The sequence below is a fragment of the Oncorhynchus keta genome, chromosome 27 (assembly GCF_023373465.1).
Source record: "Oncorhynchus keta strain PuntledgeMale-10-30-2019 chromosome 27, Oket_V2, whole genome shotgun sequence".
Lineage (NCBI taxonomy): Eukaryota > Metazoa > Chordata > Actinopteri > Salmoniformes > Salmonidae > Oncorhynchus > Oncorhynchus keta.
The window spans coordinates 21,532,073-21,553,238 of NC_068447.1; the positions used below are offsets into that span (position 1 = coordinate 21,532,073).

The following is a 21,166-nucleotide window of genomic DNA, read 5'->3' on the forward strand; positions in this document are numbered from 1 at the left end:
AACAGTCAATTTGACCTCTCAGCTTCCCTATCAAATCTAAAAATGTCAAGCAGATAAACAAAAAAAATTAACAACATTGACAAATGGTTTGATGAAGAATGCAAAAACCAATGAAAATATCCTCAATGTACAACGTAAAACACCAAATAATGCACGCAGAGCAGAATTAGGCCGATACCCGCTAATTATCGAAATCCATAAAAGAGACGTTAAATTCTACAACCAGGTGGTGCCAGGTGCTGCTTTTAGGTAAAAGGAAGCGATTCCCAAACCTTCCATAACAAAGCCTACAGAGAAATTAACCTGGAGAAGAGCCCCCTAAGCAAGCTGGTCACAAACACAAACAGACCCCACAGAGCCCCAGGACAGCAACACAATTAGACCCAACCAAATCATGAGAAAACAAAAAGAGAATTACTTGACACATTGGAAAGAATTTATGAAAAAACAGAGCAAAATGGAATGATATTTGCCCCTAAACAGAGAGTACAGGGTGTCATAATACCTGACCACTGTGACTGACCCATAATTAAGGAAAGATTTGACTATGTACAGACTCAGTGAGCATAGCCTTGCTATTGAGAAAGGCCGCCGAAGGCAGACCTCGCTCTCAAGAGAAGACAGGCTATGTGCACACTGGCCACAAAATGAGGTGGAAACTGAGCTGCACTTCCTAACCTCCTGCCAAATGTATGACCATATTAGAGACACATTTTTCCCTCAGATTACACAGATCCACAAAGCATTTTTTAAATTTTTTAAAATCTGATGTTGATAAATTCCCATATCTATTGGGTGAAATACCACAGCAACAAGATTTGTAACCGGTTGCCACAAGAAAAAGGCAACCAGTGAACAACAAACACCATTATAAATACAACCTATTTGTATGTGTATATTCCCTTTTGTACTTCAACTATTTGCACATCATTACAACACTATACATAGACATAATCTGACATTTTAAATGTCTTTATTCTTTTGTGAGTGTAATGTTTACTGTACATTTATTGTTTATTTAACTTCTGTTTATTATCTATTTCACTTGCTTTAGCAATGTAAACATATGTTTCCCATGCCAATTTAATTGAGATAAGACAGCCCAGCAAAATAGTCTTTGCTCTGTTTTATTGCCTCTGTTTATGACTGTAAATATAATGGACACTGATCATGTGACACAATTCATTATTTTTATTTTTTAAACTGCATTGTTGATTAAGGGCTTGTAAGCATTTCACTGTAAGGTCTACTACACCGGTTGTATTCGGCCCATGTGACAAATACAATTGGATTTGATTTCTATGTGAGACTCAATAGCAAATTAAGACAGTTAAGATGGAGTCTCGTGGACGGCGTTATCCAGTACTCCTGTTAGGCAGCTAAGCTAGCTACAGTTACCCATAGCTGGCTAGCTAGTTTTATAATTTGATCCGAAGTTGATGCTATTGCTATGCAACCTCTTGCTAGCTTGTTATAACAAATGACTAGCTGTACATTTCGGCTGTGTTAGTACATTCAGAGCGAGTTGCCATATTGTCTGTTACAAATTCAGAGCGTTTCCCTTTCGGAGCGCAGCTCTGGTCGATAACAGCAGTCAAGCTCACAAGCTAGCTTCCAGACACAAATGAGAGAAGGCCCCCCCCCCTGACCATTTTACTCGCCCAAGCGGAGCTGGTTGGGCTTTTTTCATGTTATCCAGAGCTTTGGTGACAGTCACTGTGCTGCTTGTGTAACAGTTTAACTTTAGTCCATCCCCTCGCCGGGCTCGAACCAGCTGACACCCACGAAGCATCGTTTACCCATCGCGCCACAAAAGCCACGGCAGAGCAAGGGGAACAACTACTTCAGGTCTCAAAGCGAGTGATGTCACCCGATTGTGCGCTAAAAGCGTTTCACCACCGCTAGCCATTTCACATCGGTTTCACTCACCCCCCTTTTGACCTCCTCCCTTTCCGCAGCAACCAGTGATCCGGGTCACGGCACTAATGTAACAGTTAAACTTTAGTCCGTCCCCTCGCCCCTACCCGGGCTCGAACCAGGGACCCTCTGCACACAGACAACTGACACCCACGAAGCATCGTTACCCATCGCGCAATAAAAACCACGGCCCTTGCAGAGCAAGGGGAACACCTACTTCTCAGAGCTAGTGAGTCACCCGATTGAAACACTATTAGCGTGCACCACCGCTAACTAGCTAGCAACAATTGAATTATGCTTTTTTTGCCAACACCGGCCATATTCAACAGGTGTTGAGCGTGAGAGATTCCGATTGGCGCAGTGGTCTAAGGCACTGCATCTCAGTGATAGAGACATCACTACAGACATCGTGGTTCGAATCCAGGCTTTATCACAACCGGCTGTGATTGGGAGTCCCATAGGGTGGCGCACAATTGACCCAGCGTCGTCAGGGTTTGGCCGATAAATAAAAAATGTGTGACTTGCCTAGTTATAAACAAAAAATATATATATATATATTCTGTGCTCTGACAGATTGGAGTACTCTGAAATTGGAGTAGATCATGAATGTACTATTTCGATGTATTAGTAGCCAATTAACGTTAGGTAGCTGTTATGCTATGCGGTTTTTAAGGACAGCGTAGCCAACATAAAATGTAGCGTAACTTATTTGCTTAACATTTGTCATAATTAGTTAAAGCAATGAAATTGTAGCCGGACTTCGGCTGCATTTTTACACGACATTATTTTCAAATCTGAAAACGTAGTGAAGCCACGCCCATTTTAGGAAGAATTGTATTTTGGGCCCTAAAAGCACTGAAATAGGGCCCACTGCTTATATACTTTGTATTTTCGCGAAAGAAGTACGACACCCGATAACTTTTGGCATACTAACTATATCCTTACTATATGCTTATATCCAATAAGCATACTACATACTCAATTTACATCACAAAAAAATAGTACTGTTAGTATTAGTATTTGAACGCAGCTCTAAACTCTTCTCTTTGTTGTCACGGCCTTGTTTGAGTTTGCAGAGATCTATATTAGTCTCAGCCATTGGTATGTATGGCTAGTTACAGTAACAGTGGGATAAACTATATAAGGTCAGCTGACGCTTAAACCGACTAGCAAAAGCCTAAAACTGACCCAAACCAAATTGTTTATACATTCTGAAGTTAAATATCGATTTGGGTGTCAGACGTGTCATTATAGACTCAACCAGCAACAGTGCAGTTGAAGATGAAGCTGAAGGACAGTTATGTCACTGTGATTGTTTGGTAACTCCCCTTGATGACCACCTGGTGGACATACTCACGCTGCACTAAGCACAGGAAAGGAAACTTTCAGAGCAAAGTAAAGCTGGGTGCAAGCATTGTGGTTCATGGGACAGTTGTGTGCTGTAGCAGCAGAACTCTTCTGAATAATCTCGTCATCACTAATCTGGTAATCTGAGGTATATTTAAATTACAGCCTTTCTCTATTGGGTAATACTGGATTTGGCATTTGTTTCCTGGCTAGCTAGCTAACTAGCTAGGAAGACCTTGATTTCACCATTTCCACAGGCACGCAACATGTCTTTGGCCATCCAGGGGAAAGATGGTCCTATCGTCGTTGGGTGTGTTGACTGCAGGAGGTGCAGTGTTGCTCAGATGCTTCACCAGACGGTGACCGCATCAGATCTGGAGTTTCACCCACCATTTTACCCATGGACTCAGTGGCATGCTGTCATCTCTTGATCATGCCAGGTTAGATCACCTCCTTTATGTTATTATCACTCATGTGAGGGGATGTTTAAATGGCTCCCTGAGAAACACGTTGAGGTTACACAATTCTCTCATGCCTCTGTTGTTTTGTCCCACAGTATCTGACTTGGATATCAGGTGTTTTCTGCCTGTCATAGTATGGAATACATGGCCTTCTGAAACCTTGTAGAAGTCTCGCAGACATAGGCTGAAGTCAAGGTGCTTGCTGAAAAGGTGAGAGCAACTGACTTGTGTTACTAAAGCATACATTCCAAAATATAGCAATCAGCTGTTTTTATAACATCTACTAATGAGAAATACAAAAAATGAATGTTGACGCTAAACATGTTTTCCCAGTAGATGGCCCTGACGACTCTGTAGAGATGTTGACACCTCAAGGGACTACTTCGGACTACTTCCCCCAAGATACCCCAAACAAAAGGCTGCTCGTGTGTCGAACAATGGAGCCCTACCCCCTGACCTCAGTCAATGCCAGGTAATGGGTGATTATGGGCTGTTTAAAATAGATTCACCCCAAGCAAGGTCTAAAATGTACAAATCAAAATCAAATGTGTTTATATAGCCCTTCTTACATCAGCTGATATCGCAAAGTGCTGTACAGAAACCCAGCCTAAAACCCTAAACAGCAAGCAATGCAGGTGTAGAAGCACGGTGGCTAGGAAAAACTCCCTAGAAAGGCCAAAACCTAGAGAGGAACCAGGCTATGAGGGTGGCCTGTCCTCTTCTGGCTGTGCCGGGTGGAGATTATAACAGAACATGGCCAAGATGTTCAAATGTTCATAAATGACCAGCCTGGTCAAATTAATAATAATCACAGTAGTTGTCGAGGGTGCAGCAAGTCAGCACCTCAGGAGTAAATGTCAGTTGGCTTTTCATAGCCGATCATTAGGAGTATCTCTACCGCTCCTGCTGTCTCTAGAGAGCTGAAAACAGCAGGTCTGGGACAGGTACCACGTCCGGTGAACAGGTCAGGGTTCCATAGCCGCGGGCAGAACAGTTGAAACTGGAGCAGCAGCACAGCCAGGTGGACTGGGGACAACAAGGAGTCATCATGCCAGGTAGCCCTGAGGCATGGTCCTAGGGCTCAGGTCCTCCGAGAGAGAGAAAGAAAGAGAGAATTAGAGAGAGCATACTTAAATTCACACAGGACACCGGATGAAACAGGAGAAGTACTCCAGATATAACAAACTGACCCTAGCCCCCGACACACAAACTACTGCAGCATAAATACTGGAGGCTGAGACAGGAGGGGTCAGGAGACACTGTGGGCCCATCCAATGATACCCCCGGACAGGGCCAAACAGGAAGGATATAACCCCACCCACTTTGCCAAAGCACAGCCCCCACACCACTAGAGGGATATCTTCAACCACCAACTTACCATCCTGAGACAAGGCCGAGTATAGCCCACAAACATATGACTGTTTACACAGGTTTAATTCCTTGCTTTGAATCTAGGGACATTTGTAGCTTTCACCTAACCCTTCCTGTTATGGCCCATTTCGCTAATTCTGCTGCCTTTATAGATTATAAGCACAAGTGAATAGCTGAAGGATGTATCCAAAATGGCATAGCAGTAAGATGTTTTTGTCCCATGTAAATATTCTGTTTTTTGGGGGCGTTTTCTATGTGCATTTCAATATATTGAAATCTCTTTTTTTTTTACATTTTAGAATTAAATATACCTTCCTGCAACCCGCCTCACCCAATATGGTATGGATCTGATATTTTTTAGACCTTATAACTGGAACCTCAAGAAGTTAGCCAGCTAATTAGCTACTAGCTATTTTGTCATTGTTAGCCACTGCTGGCGGTCTTTACCTTTAGCTCAGACACCAGCTGCTTTAGCCCGGATAATACATGTCAGTCTGCACAGCGCAATATCAGCCCTGAGCATATCGTGCTGCTTTTTTCCACTACATTACCGGATTCCTGCCGCAAGATCTGGACCATCACACCTGATCATCGCAGCTAGCTAGCTGCTACCGAGTGGCTATTGTGGCTAAAGCCCTTGTCCAGAAGCAAGCACCAGTTAGCCTCGAGCTAGTCCCATCTCTCAGCTAGCAAACGATGTACACCAACTACAATACCTCTCTTGCCAATTGGCCTGGACCCTTTGTTGACAAGGAGCCCCACCGATCTATCACTGATGGTCTGCTGACGTAATTCAGCCTATGTGCTCTCAACCAGCCTCTGTCGGTGAAGACCTATCTGCTAGCCCCGGCCCGCTAGCCTTTTGAACTCCCGCTCGCCTAGTGTAGTAACGACTACCGAACGGCGCCCTGTTTCATCTATTGCTGCTCATTGGACCCTATGAACACCCTCGGCTACACAGCTGATGCCTGCTGGACTGTTCATTAACACGGTACTTAATTTTGTTTATCTGTCAGGGTCTGTGTGTAGCTAACTGACCCTCTCTGCCCATTCATCACCATTTACCCGTTGTTGTCTTAGCGGTTTACCCGTTGTTGTCTTACCCGTTGTTGTCTTAGCTCTCCCAATCAACACCTGTGATTGCTTTATGCCTCTCTCTAATGTCAATTTTCCTTGTATACTGTTGTTTAGGGTAGCTCTCATTGTTATATTTTACTGCGGAGACCCTAGTCCCGCTCAACATGCCTCAGATAGCTCCTTTGTCCCAGCTCCCACACATGCGGAGACCGCACCTAGCTTAACTGGCGCCTCCAGACATGCAACCTCTCTCATTGTCACTCGATGCCTAGGTTTACCTCCACTGTACTCGCACCCTACCATACCCTATGCCCTGAATAAATCCTACCACGCCAAGAAATCTGCACCTTTTTATTCTCTCTTCTGAATGCCCTAGACGACCAGTTCTTATAACCTTTAGCCGTACCCTCATCCTACTCCTCCTCTGTTCCTCTGGTGATGTAGAGGTTAACCCAGGCCTAGACACTCTCATTTGTTGACTTCTGTAACCGTAAAATCCTTTGGTTAATGCATGTTAACTTCAGAAACCTCCTCCCTAAGTTTGCTTTATTCACTTCTTTAACACACTCTGCCAACCCTGATTCTGGCTTAGGAAGGCCACCAAAAATGCTGAAATTTCCATCCCCAATTACATTTTTCATCAAGATAGAACCGCTAAAGGGGGCCTATATGTGAATTGATTGCCCCCCCCCACCCCCATCTATCGGCAGAGTTTGTACTGTTAGGTGACCTAAACTGGGATATAGATGACGTTAATCTCACACAGATTATCAATGAACCTACCAGGTACAACCCCAAATCTGTAAACATGGGCACCCTAATAGATGTGATCCTGACCAACTTGCCCTCTAAATACACCTCTGCTGTTTTCAACCAGGATCTCAGCGATCAATGCCTCATTGCCTGCGTCCGTTATGGGTCCGTGGTCAAACGACCACCTCTCATCACTGTCAAGGGTCCCCTAAAACACTTCTGCGAGCAGGCCTTTCTAATCGACCTGGCCCGGGTATCCTGGAAGGATATTGACCTCATCCCGTCAGTAGGGGATGCCTGGTTGTCCTTTAAAGTGCTTTTGTCACCATCTTAAATAAGAATGCCCTTTCAAAAAATGGAGAACTAAGAACAGACACTCCAGACTTGACTGCCCTTGACCAGCACAAAAACATCCTGTGGTGCACTGCACTAGCATCAAATAGTCCCCGCGATATGCAACTTTTCTGGGAAGCCAGGAACCAATATACACAGTCAGTTAAGAAAGCAAAGGCTAGCTTTTTCAAACAGAAATTTGCATCCTGCAGCACTAATTCCAAAACGTTCTGGGACACTGTAAAGTCCATGGAGAATAAGAGCACCTCCTCCCAGCTGCCCACTTCACTGAGGCTAGGAAACACTGTCACCACCGATAAATCCACAATAATTAAGAATTTCAATAAGTATTTCTCTACGGCTGGCCATGCTTTCCACCTGGCTACCCCAACCCCGGCCAACAGCTCTGCACCCCCTGCAGCAACTGGCCCAAGCCATCGCTTCTCCTTCAACCAAATCCTAACATCTGATGTTCTGATAGAGCTACAAGATCGGGATCCCTACAAATCAGCTGGACTAGACAATCTGGACCATCTCTTCCAGTATTTCTACTTGCACATCCTCATCTGGACACCTATCACTCCAGTGTTATTTGCTAAATTGTAATTACTTCGCCACTATGGCCTATTTATTACCTTACTTAATTTGCACACACTGTATACAGATTTTCTATTGTGTTATTGACTGTACGTTTGTTTATCCCACGGGTAACTCTGTTGTTTTTGTCGCACTGCTTTGCTTTATCTTGGCCAGGTTGCAGTTTGGCCAGGTTCTCAACTGGCCTACCGGGTTAAATAAAGGTGGGGGGGAAAAGGACAGTTGTGAAGGAAATGGTCTTATGAGTGTGAGGTATTCACAATCTGTCTCCGGCTTTCCTTGCAGACATGGAGGAGAGAACTACGTGTTCTCCTTACTGACAGGGTACTGTGACCCCCTGCAGGGGTCGAAGTGAGAGTGGACCTCTACTACAATCGTTATTTCCCTGGCAAGGCCATTGGCTTGGCTCCTCCCATCTACAACAAGGTTCTAGAGTTTGAGGATGGTGAGTGGTCTACATTGTGTGTATATTAGACTCTTCTCTTTATCAGACTAGGATATCACACACCTGTACAAAACCACTAGATATGCACTGTGCATGTTCAACGGCAACCCTTTTTCCTGATGACATCGCTCCACACGCACCTCAGCCACTATGAGCCAGGTGGCCAAAGATGTCTGCACCTGCCTGAGGTGGACAGCGTAACCTGAGCACGATCAGAGGAAATGAATGGGACTGAAAGTGTGTGGCTCTCAATTATAGTTCTCTAAGCTCCCTACTTTGTTGAGCAGCTAGGTTATACATTTTTTTATCTAATGCCGTTGATACTTGTGATGGATGCCAATGACGGTATGTTTTCTTTTTCTCTACAGCTACTCATGGGGTCTGAAATCTAGGTACCATTGGTCTATTACATGAAGAGACACAGGTGCTCACTTTTTGAAGAGCTGGAAGATAGATAGCATAGAGACCACCAAAATAAGACAGCTCAACTTCATGACCCACTGGAATTGTGATACAGTGAATTATAAGTGAAATAATCTGTTGGAAAAATGACTAGTGTCATGCACAAAGTACAGTGGGGCACCAATTGTGCAAGTTCTCCCACTTAAAAAGATGAGAGAGGTCTGTAATTTTCATCATAGGTACACTTCAACTATGACAGACAAAATGAGAGAATTCCAGAAAATCACATTGTAGGATTTTTAATGAATTTATTTGCAAATTATGGTGGAAAATAAGTATTTGGTCGATAACAAAAGTTTATCTCAATACTTTGTTATATACCCTTTGTTGGCAATGACAGAGGTCAAACGTTTTCTGTAAGTCTTCACAAGGTTTTCACACACTGTTGCTGGTATTTTGGCCCATTCCTCCATGCAGATCTCCTCTAGAGCAGTGATGTTTTGGGGCTGTTGCTGGGCAACACAGACTTTCAACTCCCTCCAAAGATTTTCTATGGGGTTGAGATCTGGAGACTGGCTAGGCCACTCCAGGACCTTGAAATGCTTCTTACGAAGCCACTCCTTCGTTGCCCGGGCGGTGTGTTTGGGATCATTGTCATGCTGAAAGACCCAGCCATGTTTCATCTTCAATGCCCTTGCTGATGGAATGAGGTTTTCAATCAAATCTCACGATACATGGCCCCATTCATTCTTTCCTTTACACAGAGCGGTCATCCTGGTCCCTTTGCAGAAAAACAGCACCAAAGCATGATGTTTCCACCCCCATGCTTCACAGTAGGTATGGTGTTCTTTGGATGCAACTCAGCATTCTTTGTTCTCCAAACACGACGAGTTGAGTTTTTACGAAAAAGTTATATTTTGGGTTCATCTGACCATATGACAATCTCCCAATCTTCTGGATCATCCAAATGCTCTCTAGCAAACTTCAGACGGGCCTGGACATGTACTGGCTTAAGCAAGGGGACACGTCTGGCACTGCAGGATTTTAGTCCCTGGCGGCGTAGTGTGTTACTGATGGTAGGCGTTGTTAATTTGGTCCCAACTCTCTGCAGGTCATTCACTAGGTCCCCCCGTGTGGTTCTGGGATTTTTGCTCACCGTTATTGTGATCATTTTGACCCCACGGGGTGAGATCTTGCGTGGAGCCCCAGATCGAGGGAGATGATCAGTGGTCTTGTATGTCTTCCATTTCCTAATAATTGCTCCCACAGTTGATTTATTCATACCAAGCTGCTTACCTATTGCAGATTCAGTCTTCCCAGCCTGGTGCAGGTCTACAATTTTGTTTCTGGTGTCCTTGGACAGGTCTTTGGTCTTGGCCATAGTGGAGTTTGGATTGTGACTGTTTGAGGTTGTGGACAGGGGTCTTTTATACTGATAACAAGTTCAAACAGGTGCCATTAATACAGGTAATGAGTGGAGGACAGAGGAGCCTCTTAAAGAAGAAGTTACAGGTCTGTGAGAGCCAGAAATCTTGCTTGTTTGTAGGTGACCAAATACTTATTTTCCACCATAATTTGTAAATAAATTCATTAAAAATCCTACAATGTGATTTTCTGGATTTTTTTCTCTCATTTTGTCTGTCATAGTTGAAGTGTACCTATGATGAAAATGACAGGCCTCTCATCTTTTTAAGTGGGAGAACTTGCACAATTGGTGGCTGACTAAATACTTTTTTGCACCACTGTAGATGTCCTAACTGACTTGCCAAAACTGTAGTTCGTTAACAAGAAGTTTGTGGAGTGGTTGATACACTTAGGTTGGCGTCATTTAAAACTAGTTTATGTACATTTCTGATTTCAACGGTATATATTTTTCTTTTTTACTGGGGTCAACAATTTCAAGTTTTTTTTTTCAGGTCTTTTGAGGTCAGGTTTCATGATTGACAGCACTGAATCAAAATAGGACAGGTGTTAGGAAAACTGGCCTATTATTGCACAAACATTCTGTACACATTTTATGTGCAAATACATAACATACACATGTGTAATCAATAAAATGCATTTCCAATGACCAGATTGTTTTTGTGGTAAGGAAAGGGAGGGTGATTAATTACATTATAACCTGATGGTTCTAAGTATTCACCCCCTTGGATTTTTACACATTTTGTTGCGTTAATTGAAATATATATTTTGATATACAAAAAATACTCAATGTTAAAATTAAATTCTACAATTTTACTCATTTAATAACTAAAATATAGTTGTTCAGGAGTTAAATTTGGATTAACAAATCACATAAATTACATGGAATAACTGTCAGATAATAGGGGTTGACATGATTTTGTAATGACTACCCCTTCCTTTGTCCCCTATATACACACATCTGTAAGGTCCCTAAGTCAAGTATTGAATTTCAAGCACAGACCAGGGAGCTTTTCAAAAGCCTCATGAATAAGGGCAGTAATTGGTAGATGGGTAGCAATAACAAATCAGACATTTAATATCTAAGCATGGTCAAGTTAATAATTATGCTGTGGATGATGTATTAAACCACCCAGACAAATTGAAGATAGTCATCCTTCTGAACTGAAGGACAGGAAGGAAACTGCTCAGGGATATCACAATGAGGCCATTGGGGATTTTAACAGCTACAGTGTTCAATGGCTGTGATAGGAGAAAACTGAGGATGGATCAACATTTTAGTGACTCCATAGTAATGACCTAAATGACAGAATGAAAAGAAGAATACACATATACAGAATACAGATAATCCAAAACATGCATCCTGTATGCAACAAAGCACTGAAGTAATACTGAGGGGGAAAACACAGAAGTCATTCACTTTTTGGCCTTAATGCAAAGCCTTATGCTTGGGGAAAATCCATTATACTCATTAACTGCCTCCTTATTTTCAAGAATGGTGGTGGCTGCATCATGGTATGGGTGTGCTTGACATGGGCAAAGACTGGGGAGTTTTTCAGGATAAAAATAAATGGGATGGAGCTAAGGACTAGCAAAACAATAACCCACAACAAAATGTAAAATCTACACTGGAGTTGCTTACCAAGAAGACAGTGAATGTTCCTGAGTGGCCACAGGGTTCAATTCTCGGGCCGACTCTTTTCTCTGTATATATCAATAATGTTGCTCTTGCTGCGGGCGATTCCCTTTTTTTATTTTTTTATTTCACCTTTATTTAACCAGGTAGAGTAGTTGAGAACAAGTTCTCATTTACAACTGCGACCTGGCCAAGATAAAGCATAGCAGTGTGAACAGACAACACAGAGTTACACATGGAGTAAACAATTAGCAAGTCAATAACACAGTAGAAAAAAATGGGCAGTCTATATACAATGTGTGCAAAAGGCATGAGGAGGTAGGCGAATAATACAATTTTGCAGATTAACACTGGAGTGATAAATGATCAGATGGGCATGTACAGGTAGAGATATTGGTGTGCAAAATAGCAGAAAAGTAAATAAATAAAAACAGTATAAAAAAGTATGGGAATGAGGTAGGTGAAAAAGGGTGAGCTATTTACCTATAGACTATGTACAGCTGCAGCGATCGGTTAGCTGCTCGGATAGCTGATGTTTGAAGTTGGTGAGGGAGATAAAACTCTCCAACTTCAGCGATTTTTGCAATTCGTTCCAGTCACAGGCAGCAGAGTACTGGAACGAAAGGCGGCCAAATGAGGTGTTGGCTTTAGGGATGATCAGTGAGATACACCTGCTGGAGCGCGTGCTACGGATGGGTGTTGCCATCGTGACCAGTGAACTGAGATAAGGCGGAGCTTTACCTAGCATGGACTTGTAAATGACCTGGAGCCAGTGGGTCTGGCGACGAATATGTAGTGAGGGCCAGCCGACTAGAGCATACAAGTCGCAGTGGTGGGTGGTATAAGGTGCTTTAGTGACAAAACGGATGGCACTGTGATAGACTGCATCCAGTTTGCTGAGTAGAGTGTTGGAAGCCATTTTGTAGATGACATCGCCGAAGTCGAGGATCGGTAGGATAGTCAGTTTTACTAGGGTAAGCTTGGCAGCGTGAGTGAAGGAGGCTTTGTTGCGGAATAGAAAGCCGACTCTGGATTTGATTTTTGATTGGAGATGTTTGATGTGAGTCTGGAAGGAGAGTTTGCAGTCTAGCCAGACACCTAGGTACTTATAGATGTCCACATATTCAAGGTTGGAACCATCCAGGGTGGTGATGCTAGTCGGGCATGCGGGTGCAGGCAGCGATCGGTTGAAAAGCATGCATTTGGTTTTACTCGCGTTTAAGAGCAGTTGGAGGCCACGGAAGGAGTGCTGTATGGCATTGAAGCTCGTTTGGAGGTTTGATAGCACAGTGTCCAATGACGGGCCGAAAGTATATAGAATGGTGTCGTCTGCGTAGAGGTGGATCAGGGAATCGCCCGCAGCAAAGAGCAACATCATTGATATATACAGAGAAAAGAGTCGGCCCGAGAATTGAACCCTGTGGCACCCCATAGAGACTGCCAGAGGACCGGACAGCATGCCCTCTGATTTGACACACTGAACTCTGTCTGCAAAGTAATTGGTGAACCAGGCAAGGCAGTCATCCGAAAAACCGAGGCTGTTGAGTCTGCCGATAAGAATTTGGTGATTGACAGAGTCGAAAGCCTTGGCGAGGTCGATGAAGACGGCTGCACAGTACTGTCTTTTATCGATGGCGGTTATGATATCATTTAGTACCTTGAGTGTGGCTGAGGTGCACCCGTGACCGGCTCGGAAACCAGATTGCACAGCGGAGAAGGTACGGTGGGATTCGAGATGGTCAGTGACCTGTTTGTTGACTTGGCTTTCGAAGACCTTATCCACCTCAACGCAGACGACACCATTCTATATACTTCCGGCCCGTCCTTGGACACTGTGCTATCTAACCTCCAAACGAGCTTCAATGCCATACAACACTCCTTCCGTGGCCTCCAACTGCTCTTAAACGCTAGTAAAACCAAATGCATGCTTTTCAACCGTTCGCTGCCTGCACCCGCACGCCTGACCAGCATCACCACCCTGGATGGTTCCGACCTTGAATATGTTGACATCTATAAGTACCTAGGTGTCTGGCTAGACTGTAAACTCTCCTTCCAGACTCATATCAAACATCTCCAATCGAAAATCAAGAGTCGGCTTTCTATTCCGCAACAAAGCCTCCTTCACTCACGCCGCCAAACTTACCCTAGTAAAACTGACTATCCTACCGATCCTCGACTTCGGCGATGTCATCTACAAAATTGCTTCCAACACTCTACTAGGCAAACTGGATGCAGTTTATCACAGTGCCATCCGTTTTGTCACTAAAGCACCTTATACCACCCACCACTGCGACTTGTATGCTCTAGTCGGCTGGCCCTCGCTACATATTCGTCGCCAGACCCACTGACTCCAGGTCATCTACAAGTCCATGCTAGGTAAAGCTCCGCCTTATCTCAGTACACTGGTCACGATGGCAACACCCATCCATAGCACGCGCTCCAGCAGGTGTATCTCACTGATCATCCCTAAAGCCAACACCTCATTTGGCCACCTTTCGTTCCAGTGCTCTGCTGCCTGTGACTGGAACGAATTGCAAAAATCGCTGAAGTTGGAGACTTTTATCTCCCTCACCAACTTCAAACATCTGCTATCTGAGCAGCTAACCGATCGATGCAGCTGTACATAGTCTATCGGTAAATAGCCCACCCATTTTTACCTACCTCATCCCCATACTGTTTTTATTTATTTACTTCTCTGCTCTTTTGCACACCAATATCTCTACCTGTACATGACCATCTGATCATTTATCACTCCAGTGTTAATCAGCAAAATTGTAATTATTCGCCTACCTTCTCATGCCTTTTGCACACAATGTATATAGACTCCCCTTTTTTTTCTACTGTGTTATTGACTTGTTAATTGTTTACTCCATGTGTAACTCTGTGTTGTCTGTTCACACTGCTGTGCTTTATCTTGGCCAGGTCGCAGTTGCAAATGAGAACTTGTTCTCAACTAGCCTACCTGGTTAAATAAAGGTGAAATAAAAAAAATATTTTAAAAAGTGGCCAAGTTACAGTTTTGTATTAAATCTGTTTGAAAATATATGGCAAGACTTGAACATTTCTGTCTAGTCATGATCCCCAACACCTTGACAGCTTGAATAATTTTTTAAAGAAACATTACAAGTAAATATATTTTAATCACACTTTGACACAAAATGTGAAGAAAAAAACAAGGGGGGGTGAATACGAATAGGTTGTGTATATGAATGGAATTTGGACACTAGAGAGTTTTAGTCACATGCACAGGGTTGCAGGGTACAGTCAAACTATAAAGTTTTGAGCTCCAACAGTGCAGGTCAGGTCTGGGGGGAGGAGGAGCAAGTAGCTGACTAGTGGTGGCTATTCAGCACAATAAATGTCCATTAGGTGGGGGCAGGGCCTGTTGAGGTGGGGGATGTTCATAGGGGGAGCAGCAAGGGGTGGGAATGGTGACAGGGGGAGCCGGTGGGGGCTATTCAGCAGCCTCACGGTCTCGGGGTATAAGATATTGGATCGTCTTTCAGTTTTTACCATGATGCTCCTATACTGCCTGCGCCTGAGTGATGGAAGCGGGGAGAACAGTCTGCGGGGTCTCTGATGATCTTCTTTGCCTTCCTGCGACACGTGGTGTTGTTGGTGTCCTAGAGGGCAGTCAGTATGCACCCAATGGTGTGATTGGCTGAGTGTACCACCCTCAGTAGTTCCTTGTGGTCAGTGGTGGGTGGTGGAGTTGCCGTACCAGGCTGTGATGCAGCTCAACAGTATGCTCTCAATGGTTCTCCTGTATGACACTGTGAGGGCCCTTGGGGACAGGATGAATTTCTTCAGGCTGTCATGCATTCTTCACCAAGTGCTAAACTGTTCTACATTGGACCCCTGACCATGCAATAACTTGGGGCATGCACAAAACCAAAGCAAGCAAAATGACTGATGAACAGCACTGCACTTATGCAATGTACGTGTATGAGTCAACTTTATTATTTGAAATTAAGTCATTGTAAGATACTGAACACTGTTTGCCACTTTGCTCATCCACATTCCAAAGCATGTCTATTTAGCTTTGAGTTATATTGACTCATACAGGCTCAACATGCTCCACTGTAAAATGCTCTGAATGTCAATTGCACAAACACTACAATGAGTAGAGTACAGTATGTAGGAGTGTGCAAGCCCATCTATAGTGCAAAAACACACCTGGTCGTGGTATATCTTAAAACACTGGCCAATTGCTAGTGCATTTATTTTTCTACAATTTTTCAAATCTAATTTATTTTTCAACCATTTTTCAAAGCTGTGATGAGATTTGTCCTTCGACTATTAGTCATAGGGAAGTATAACTGCTTCCAATGTCCAGTGGCAGGTGCATCCATAGAATGGGTCCAACGTGCATTGAATTCAGTGCAACATTGAAGAGATGTGTACAGCTGTTCCTCTTGCTACACATTGCACTGTCCTGGTTTAAATAAGAGGTTGAGTCTTTCCCATTGAGTGCTTTGATAATAAAACATCGTAGGTAGCTTTATAAACATGATTAAAACCAATAAATGTAATGTCTGTCAAAGGTTGAAGTCTCGGTTTGATATGTCGTTAGCTAGCTAGAGGAAACAGAAGCGTCAATATAGCGGAAGTGGTACTGCCCTGAACGATTCTAGGAGCGAGACGGAGGACGGAGGTTGCATCTCTCAGAGAAAAAAAACAGGAATTAGAGCCGTAAATATTGTGAGTTTGTATAAACGGGGACCCGATGAAAGTGCATTTATGTGATAGGTCTTTATTTATTGTGTTCAATATTACACAGTATATTCGTTTCGGTGTAATTATATTCGTTAGCCATCATGCTAGCTCGCTAAATCAGACAGCGCTCCTCTGAAGTGGGCCGAACAAGGACTTGCTAACTGGCAATCATGACACTTTGTTCTTGCAAGCTTGCTGACCTAGGCCATGTACGCAACTGGAAATCGTTAGCTAACTGTAAGATACTCGTTAGAAGCTGGATAACGTTACATCGTAGTACAAAATAACAATTGACTTGTACCTATTTAAATGGTCATATGAGAAGTCGATAACCCTCAAACATCGTATTTTTCAGCTAGCGAAAGTTAGCTTGCTACTTTCCCGCTAGCCATTATTTGACATATCCTCCACTCTTCTGACGTGCTTAGCTGCTACTAGCTGATCTCTCGACTAACATCCCTACTAGCTATCCGCTAGCAGGCTGAGCACAGGCCTTTGCGGCTAGGTAATAATGTCACAATCTGACCTGCAACGTTAGCGAGATAATTGTGTAGATTGTTGGCAACGCTACATCTAACAATTATTTGTTAGCCTGATAAGTTAAATTTAAGTTTTGTTTAACAATAATGGTAACCAAAGTTAGGCCGTTTGAAAAATGCCGTAGCGTTTGTTAGCCAGCTAGTTGGCTACATCAAGCGTTTTACTGCAACGTCGTTAGTTAGCTAAAGCTAGCTAGGCAAATCTCCGCCATCCAGACACCGTTTTATTAATGTAATAACTAGAACGTCAGATAGCAAACCAATATCTAACTATTGAGACTAAATCATATTTTGTGATTTGGAGCGGGTGAAGAGATATCTTAGGGTCGATTGGTTGTTCTGTCAGAATTGGCTAGCTGGAGTAACTAGCTAGCTATATAACTCGACGACATGTAACTAGGTAGCCCAACGGCCCCACGCATTGCTGCCACAGTACTAGACAAGTTACTTGCGAGACCATTTTCAGGAACACACCAACATGACGAAGTTGTGTGGTATCCGGACTCGTAAAACAGCGGCCATGCACCAGTAAAAAAATAAAGGCAGAGTGTAAAAAAATATACTTATCTATATATATATATATATATTTAAAAAATCACACACCGGATAGGTGCAGTCATAGTAGACCTTTCGGTTACTGGCAAAACTCTTCTAACCGTTAGGCTAGCTTCCTGTTTTAACTAGTAGTACGAGCTACATTCAATTGCATTCGTATTTGAATTCATAGTAAATTGCATAATCATGGCCCAAAAGGTAGTATGAAAGTAGGCTATATAATTCTCCCCTAGCCATGAATTTACAAGACTTTCCGAAACTAACCAAGAAGGAACCTACTGCCCCTCTTGCAGGTGTCTCCTCTCAGCAGTTTGAATAAATGCTGTAATTTACCAGTTATATGACGTAGGTATATTTAATGACATAGGTATATTTAATCTCAATAGTCCTTTCCCTCATCTGCACAGACATAAGACAAAAAGAAAAAGTCCCACCTTACTATGTTTCTCTTTCACACAGACTGAAAAATGGACAAGAACGACCTAGTACAAAAGGCTAAGCTCGCTGAGCAGGCAGAGCGCTATGACGACATGGCCGGGGCCATGAAGTCTGTGACGGAGCAGGGCGGGGAACTCTCCAACGAGGAGCGCAACCTGCTGTCAGTGGCCTACAAGAACGTGGTGGGGGCACGCCGCTCATCCTGGCGCGTCATCTCCAGCATCGAGCAGAAGACAGAGGGCAACGAGAAGAAGCAGGCCATGGCCAAGGAGTACCGGGAGAAGATTGAGACCGAGCTGCAGGACATCTGCAATGACGTGCTGGTAAGAATAACTTGTGGTCTACCGTGTGAAAGGGGACTTTTTACATTTCTCGCTAGGCAGATATGCTGAGTTCAACAACAACACATTTCTTTCAGGGACTTCTTGACAAGTACCTAATTGCCAATGCGACTGCAGCTGAGAGCAAGGTTTTCTACCTGAAAATGAAAGGCGACTATTATAGATACCTGTCTGAGGTAGCAGCTGGAGACGCAAAGAAGAGTAAGTAAGCAAGAGTTCATTTAGAGTTACATAAAATGGGACAATGCACCAAATCACATCGTCATGACACGTGAAACTCCTAATGGATCAGATGTGTGCATAGAGGAATATGTTAAAATATTCTCTATGTGATGAAATGCGCTGCCGCACACTAAGTGCATGTTGGAATCATGGCATTGCTCAAACTCATCTTCTTCCTTGTTCCTTTTTAAAGCTACAGTGGATAACTCCCAGCAGGCATACCAGGATGCTTTCGACATAAGCAAGAAGGAGATGCAGCCCACACACCCCATCAGGCTCGGCCTGGCCCTCAACTTCTCTGTGTTCTTCTATGAAATCCTCAACAACCCAGAGAAGGCCTGCACCCTGGCCAAAACGGTGAGAGAGTGACTTCAAGTGCCAAGTCATGCAGCCTCATCTTTTACCCCCAAGACAATCAATAGGACAGAGCTTCACTCAAAACATGCAGAGCCATTGTAGCATGTCTTGTCTTGACAGTTTCTGCATTTGTATGAAGGGACCTTGGCTCTATTTGCAAAATTTTTTATTGGATTTAAAATGGCACCTGTGCTACAGTTATTTCTGCATGCCACTATTTACCCACAATGATTAGTGGCAGTGTACATGTGTATAGTCGAGGAATAGTTGTGTACTGGAATAGCAGGTGGCAGTTTTGCATTCTATCCTTAGTGTAATTTACTCTTTACAGGCATTTGATGAAGCCATCGCTGAACTTGACACCTTAAACGAGGATTCCTACAAAGACAGCACCTTGATCATGCAACTACTAAGGGACAACCTGACTGTAAGTTCTGTTTATGTAATCACATTTTTTTGTATAAATAGTAAATGGTTTGATACATCTTCCTCTTGTATTGTCATTTATTCTATAGTAATTTAATTGATGGTTCCGGTTATATGCGTCTGTTTGTAAATTGCTATGGAAATGTGTTTTTTTCTTTCATTAATTCTAACGTGGAAAGTTCCAAATGCAATTTGGGGAATATAATGTAACAAATCTTTACCTCTTTGCAGCTGTGGACATCGGAAAACCAGGGAGACGAGGGAGAGACCGGAGAAGGAGAAAACTAATGGAATTGCACTGTTAATCCACCTACACTCTTAAACACAAACAGCTTATAAACATCCCCCTCCACTCCATCAGCCCCTCCCCCTTCTGTATGACAAGCAGCCTGAATTGTTCCTGACCAACTAGTTTACCCCTCTCAGGTCACTGAGGCGACAGGGTAATGTTCAGTTGTTAGCAGGTTGTCATTTTGTTTGTGAAAATAATGTGGTTGTATTGAGTAGCGAATCCATGTTTGTGTGCGCGCGTGCTAGATCATATGTCTGTGCGCCTGTGTGTATGACTGTTTGTGTTGGGGGCCGGGGGGTTGTGAATTCTAATCATCCTTCATTTCTTTGTCCTACCTAGCTGGTTAAACATTTTTCATTCTTTTTTTTTTTTATGGTCATTTTTTTTAGTGTGATTCGTCATGGTATTTGAAGGTTTTATCTTATGGTTATTAAACTGGCAGTTAATTTTCACCTAACACTGTGATGCTAAGTGTTGCATTTTCTTCCCCACTCCACTATTGCTTGCTTTTGAAGTTCTGACACGCAGTACAATCCTGTATTTAACTAACAGTGCAATTCTGCTGTCTGCTCATACAGAAAGGAGGCAGGCTGTATTGTGACACTGGCATCTGGGTGTTTTGCTCTAATCATGATCACAATTTTAACGGTTTGATTAAGGGGCCCCTTCGTTCGCCATGTTATATTTCCTCCATAAGACATTCCACCAGAATTATATTAGGCATTCTGAAAGGCAGAACTCTTTTTGAACAAATTGTGGATTATTGTCCTAGTGGTGTAACTCACGGTTCAAGATCAAGCGCTGCTTGAACTCGGTACAATGAAAATTTTATGTGCTTAAATGTACCTTGTATTTTGCAAGATTGACTATCATCTTTCTGTAAAACCTACAGTAACCTTTTTTCAACGTGAATTGAAAATGTCTTATCACACTGTATCAACCCTGCTTGCAAAATATTCCTCTTAAAGCGGTTGTTTTCTCCAATGTTTCTGTGCCTGGGTTTCTCTCTTGTCTCTTATGGATACTTTGTTTCAGACTGCCAAAAAGTTCAAATTAATCTTAGACCAATCAAGAGTCTTTATTCAATTCTCATGTTTTAGAATCTAAAATGTATTTTATTTTTTTTTTTCACCTTTATTTAACCAGGTAGGCTAGTTGAGAACAAGTTCTCATTTGCAACTGCGACCTGGCCAAGATAAAGCATAGCAGTGTGAACAGACAACACAGAGTTACACATGGAGTAAACAATTAACAAGTCAATAACACAGTAGAAAAAAAGGGGAGTCTATATACAATGTGTGCAAAAGGCATGAGGTAGGCGAATAATTACAATTTTGCAGATTAGCACTGGAGTGATAAATGATCAGATGGTCATGTACAGGTAAGAGATATTGGTGTGCAGAAAAGTAAATGATGAATCAAGGTTTGTAAAGGTAACGAACGGTATAATGTCATACTTCTGCTTACTTGCCCCTGAACATTACTGCTTTGAAAATGACCCTCAGAAGGAATTGCTGTC

The 21,166-nt window shown here is 43.0% G+C and overlaps 1 protein-coding gene and 1 long non-coding RNA gene across 4 annotated transcripts; both read left to right on the forward strand.

The window, feature by feature from the left end:
* The first annotated feature begins 1,111 nt into the window (after window positions 1-1,111).
* On the forward strand, window positions 1,112-10,738 carry LOC118379372 (uncharacterized). 3 transcript variants are annotated; one of them, XR_004824611.2, is made up of 6 exons: window positions 1,112-3,412; window positions 3,522-3,704; window positions 3,821-3,935; window positions 4,059-4,197; window positions 8,142-8,301; window positions 8,670-10,738. It is a non-coding gene; the product is annotated as an uncharacterized LOC118379372 (long non-coding RNA). The 3 variants fall into 3 exon arrangements; XR_004824609.2 differs by having other exon boundaries at window positions 1,112-3,704; XR_004824612.2 differs by having other exon boundaries at window positions 1,112-3,704; window positions 4,062-4,197.
* Window positions 10,739-16,294: 5,556 nt separating this feature from the next.
* LOC118379379 (14-3-3 protein beta/alpha-2) lies at window positions 16,295-20,631 on the forward strand. The gene is made up of 6 exons (XM_035766412.2): window positions 16,295-16,462; window positions 18,031-18,332; window positions 18,428-18,551; window positions 18,766-18,929; window positions 19,261-19,356; window positions 19,587-20,631. Exons 2-6 carry the CDS (start codon window positions 18,039-18,041, stop codon window positions 19,641-19,643), a joined length of 735 nt encoding a protein of 244 aa, XP_035622305.2. The 5' UTR covers window positions 16,295-16,462; window positions 18,031-18,038; the 3' UTR covers window positions 19,644-20,631.
* Window positions 20,632-21,166: the final 535 nt, after the last annotated feature.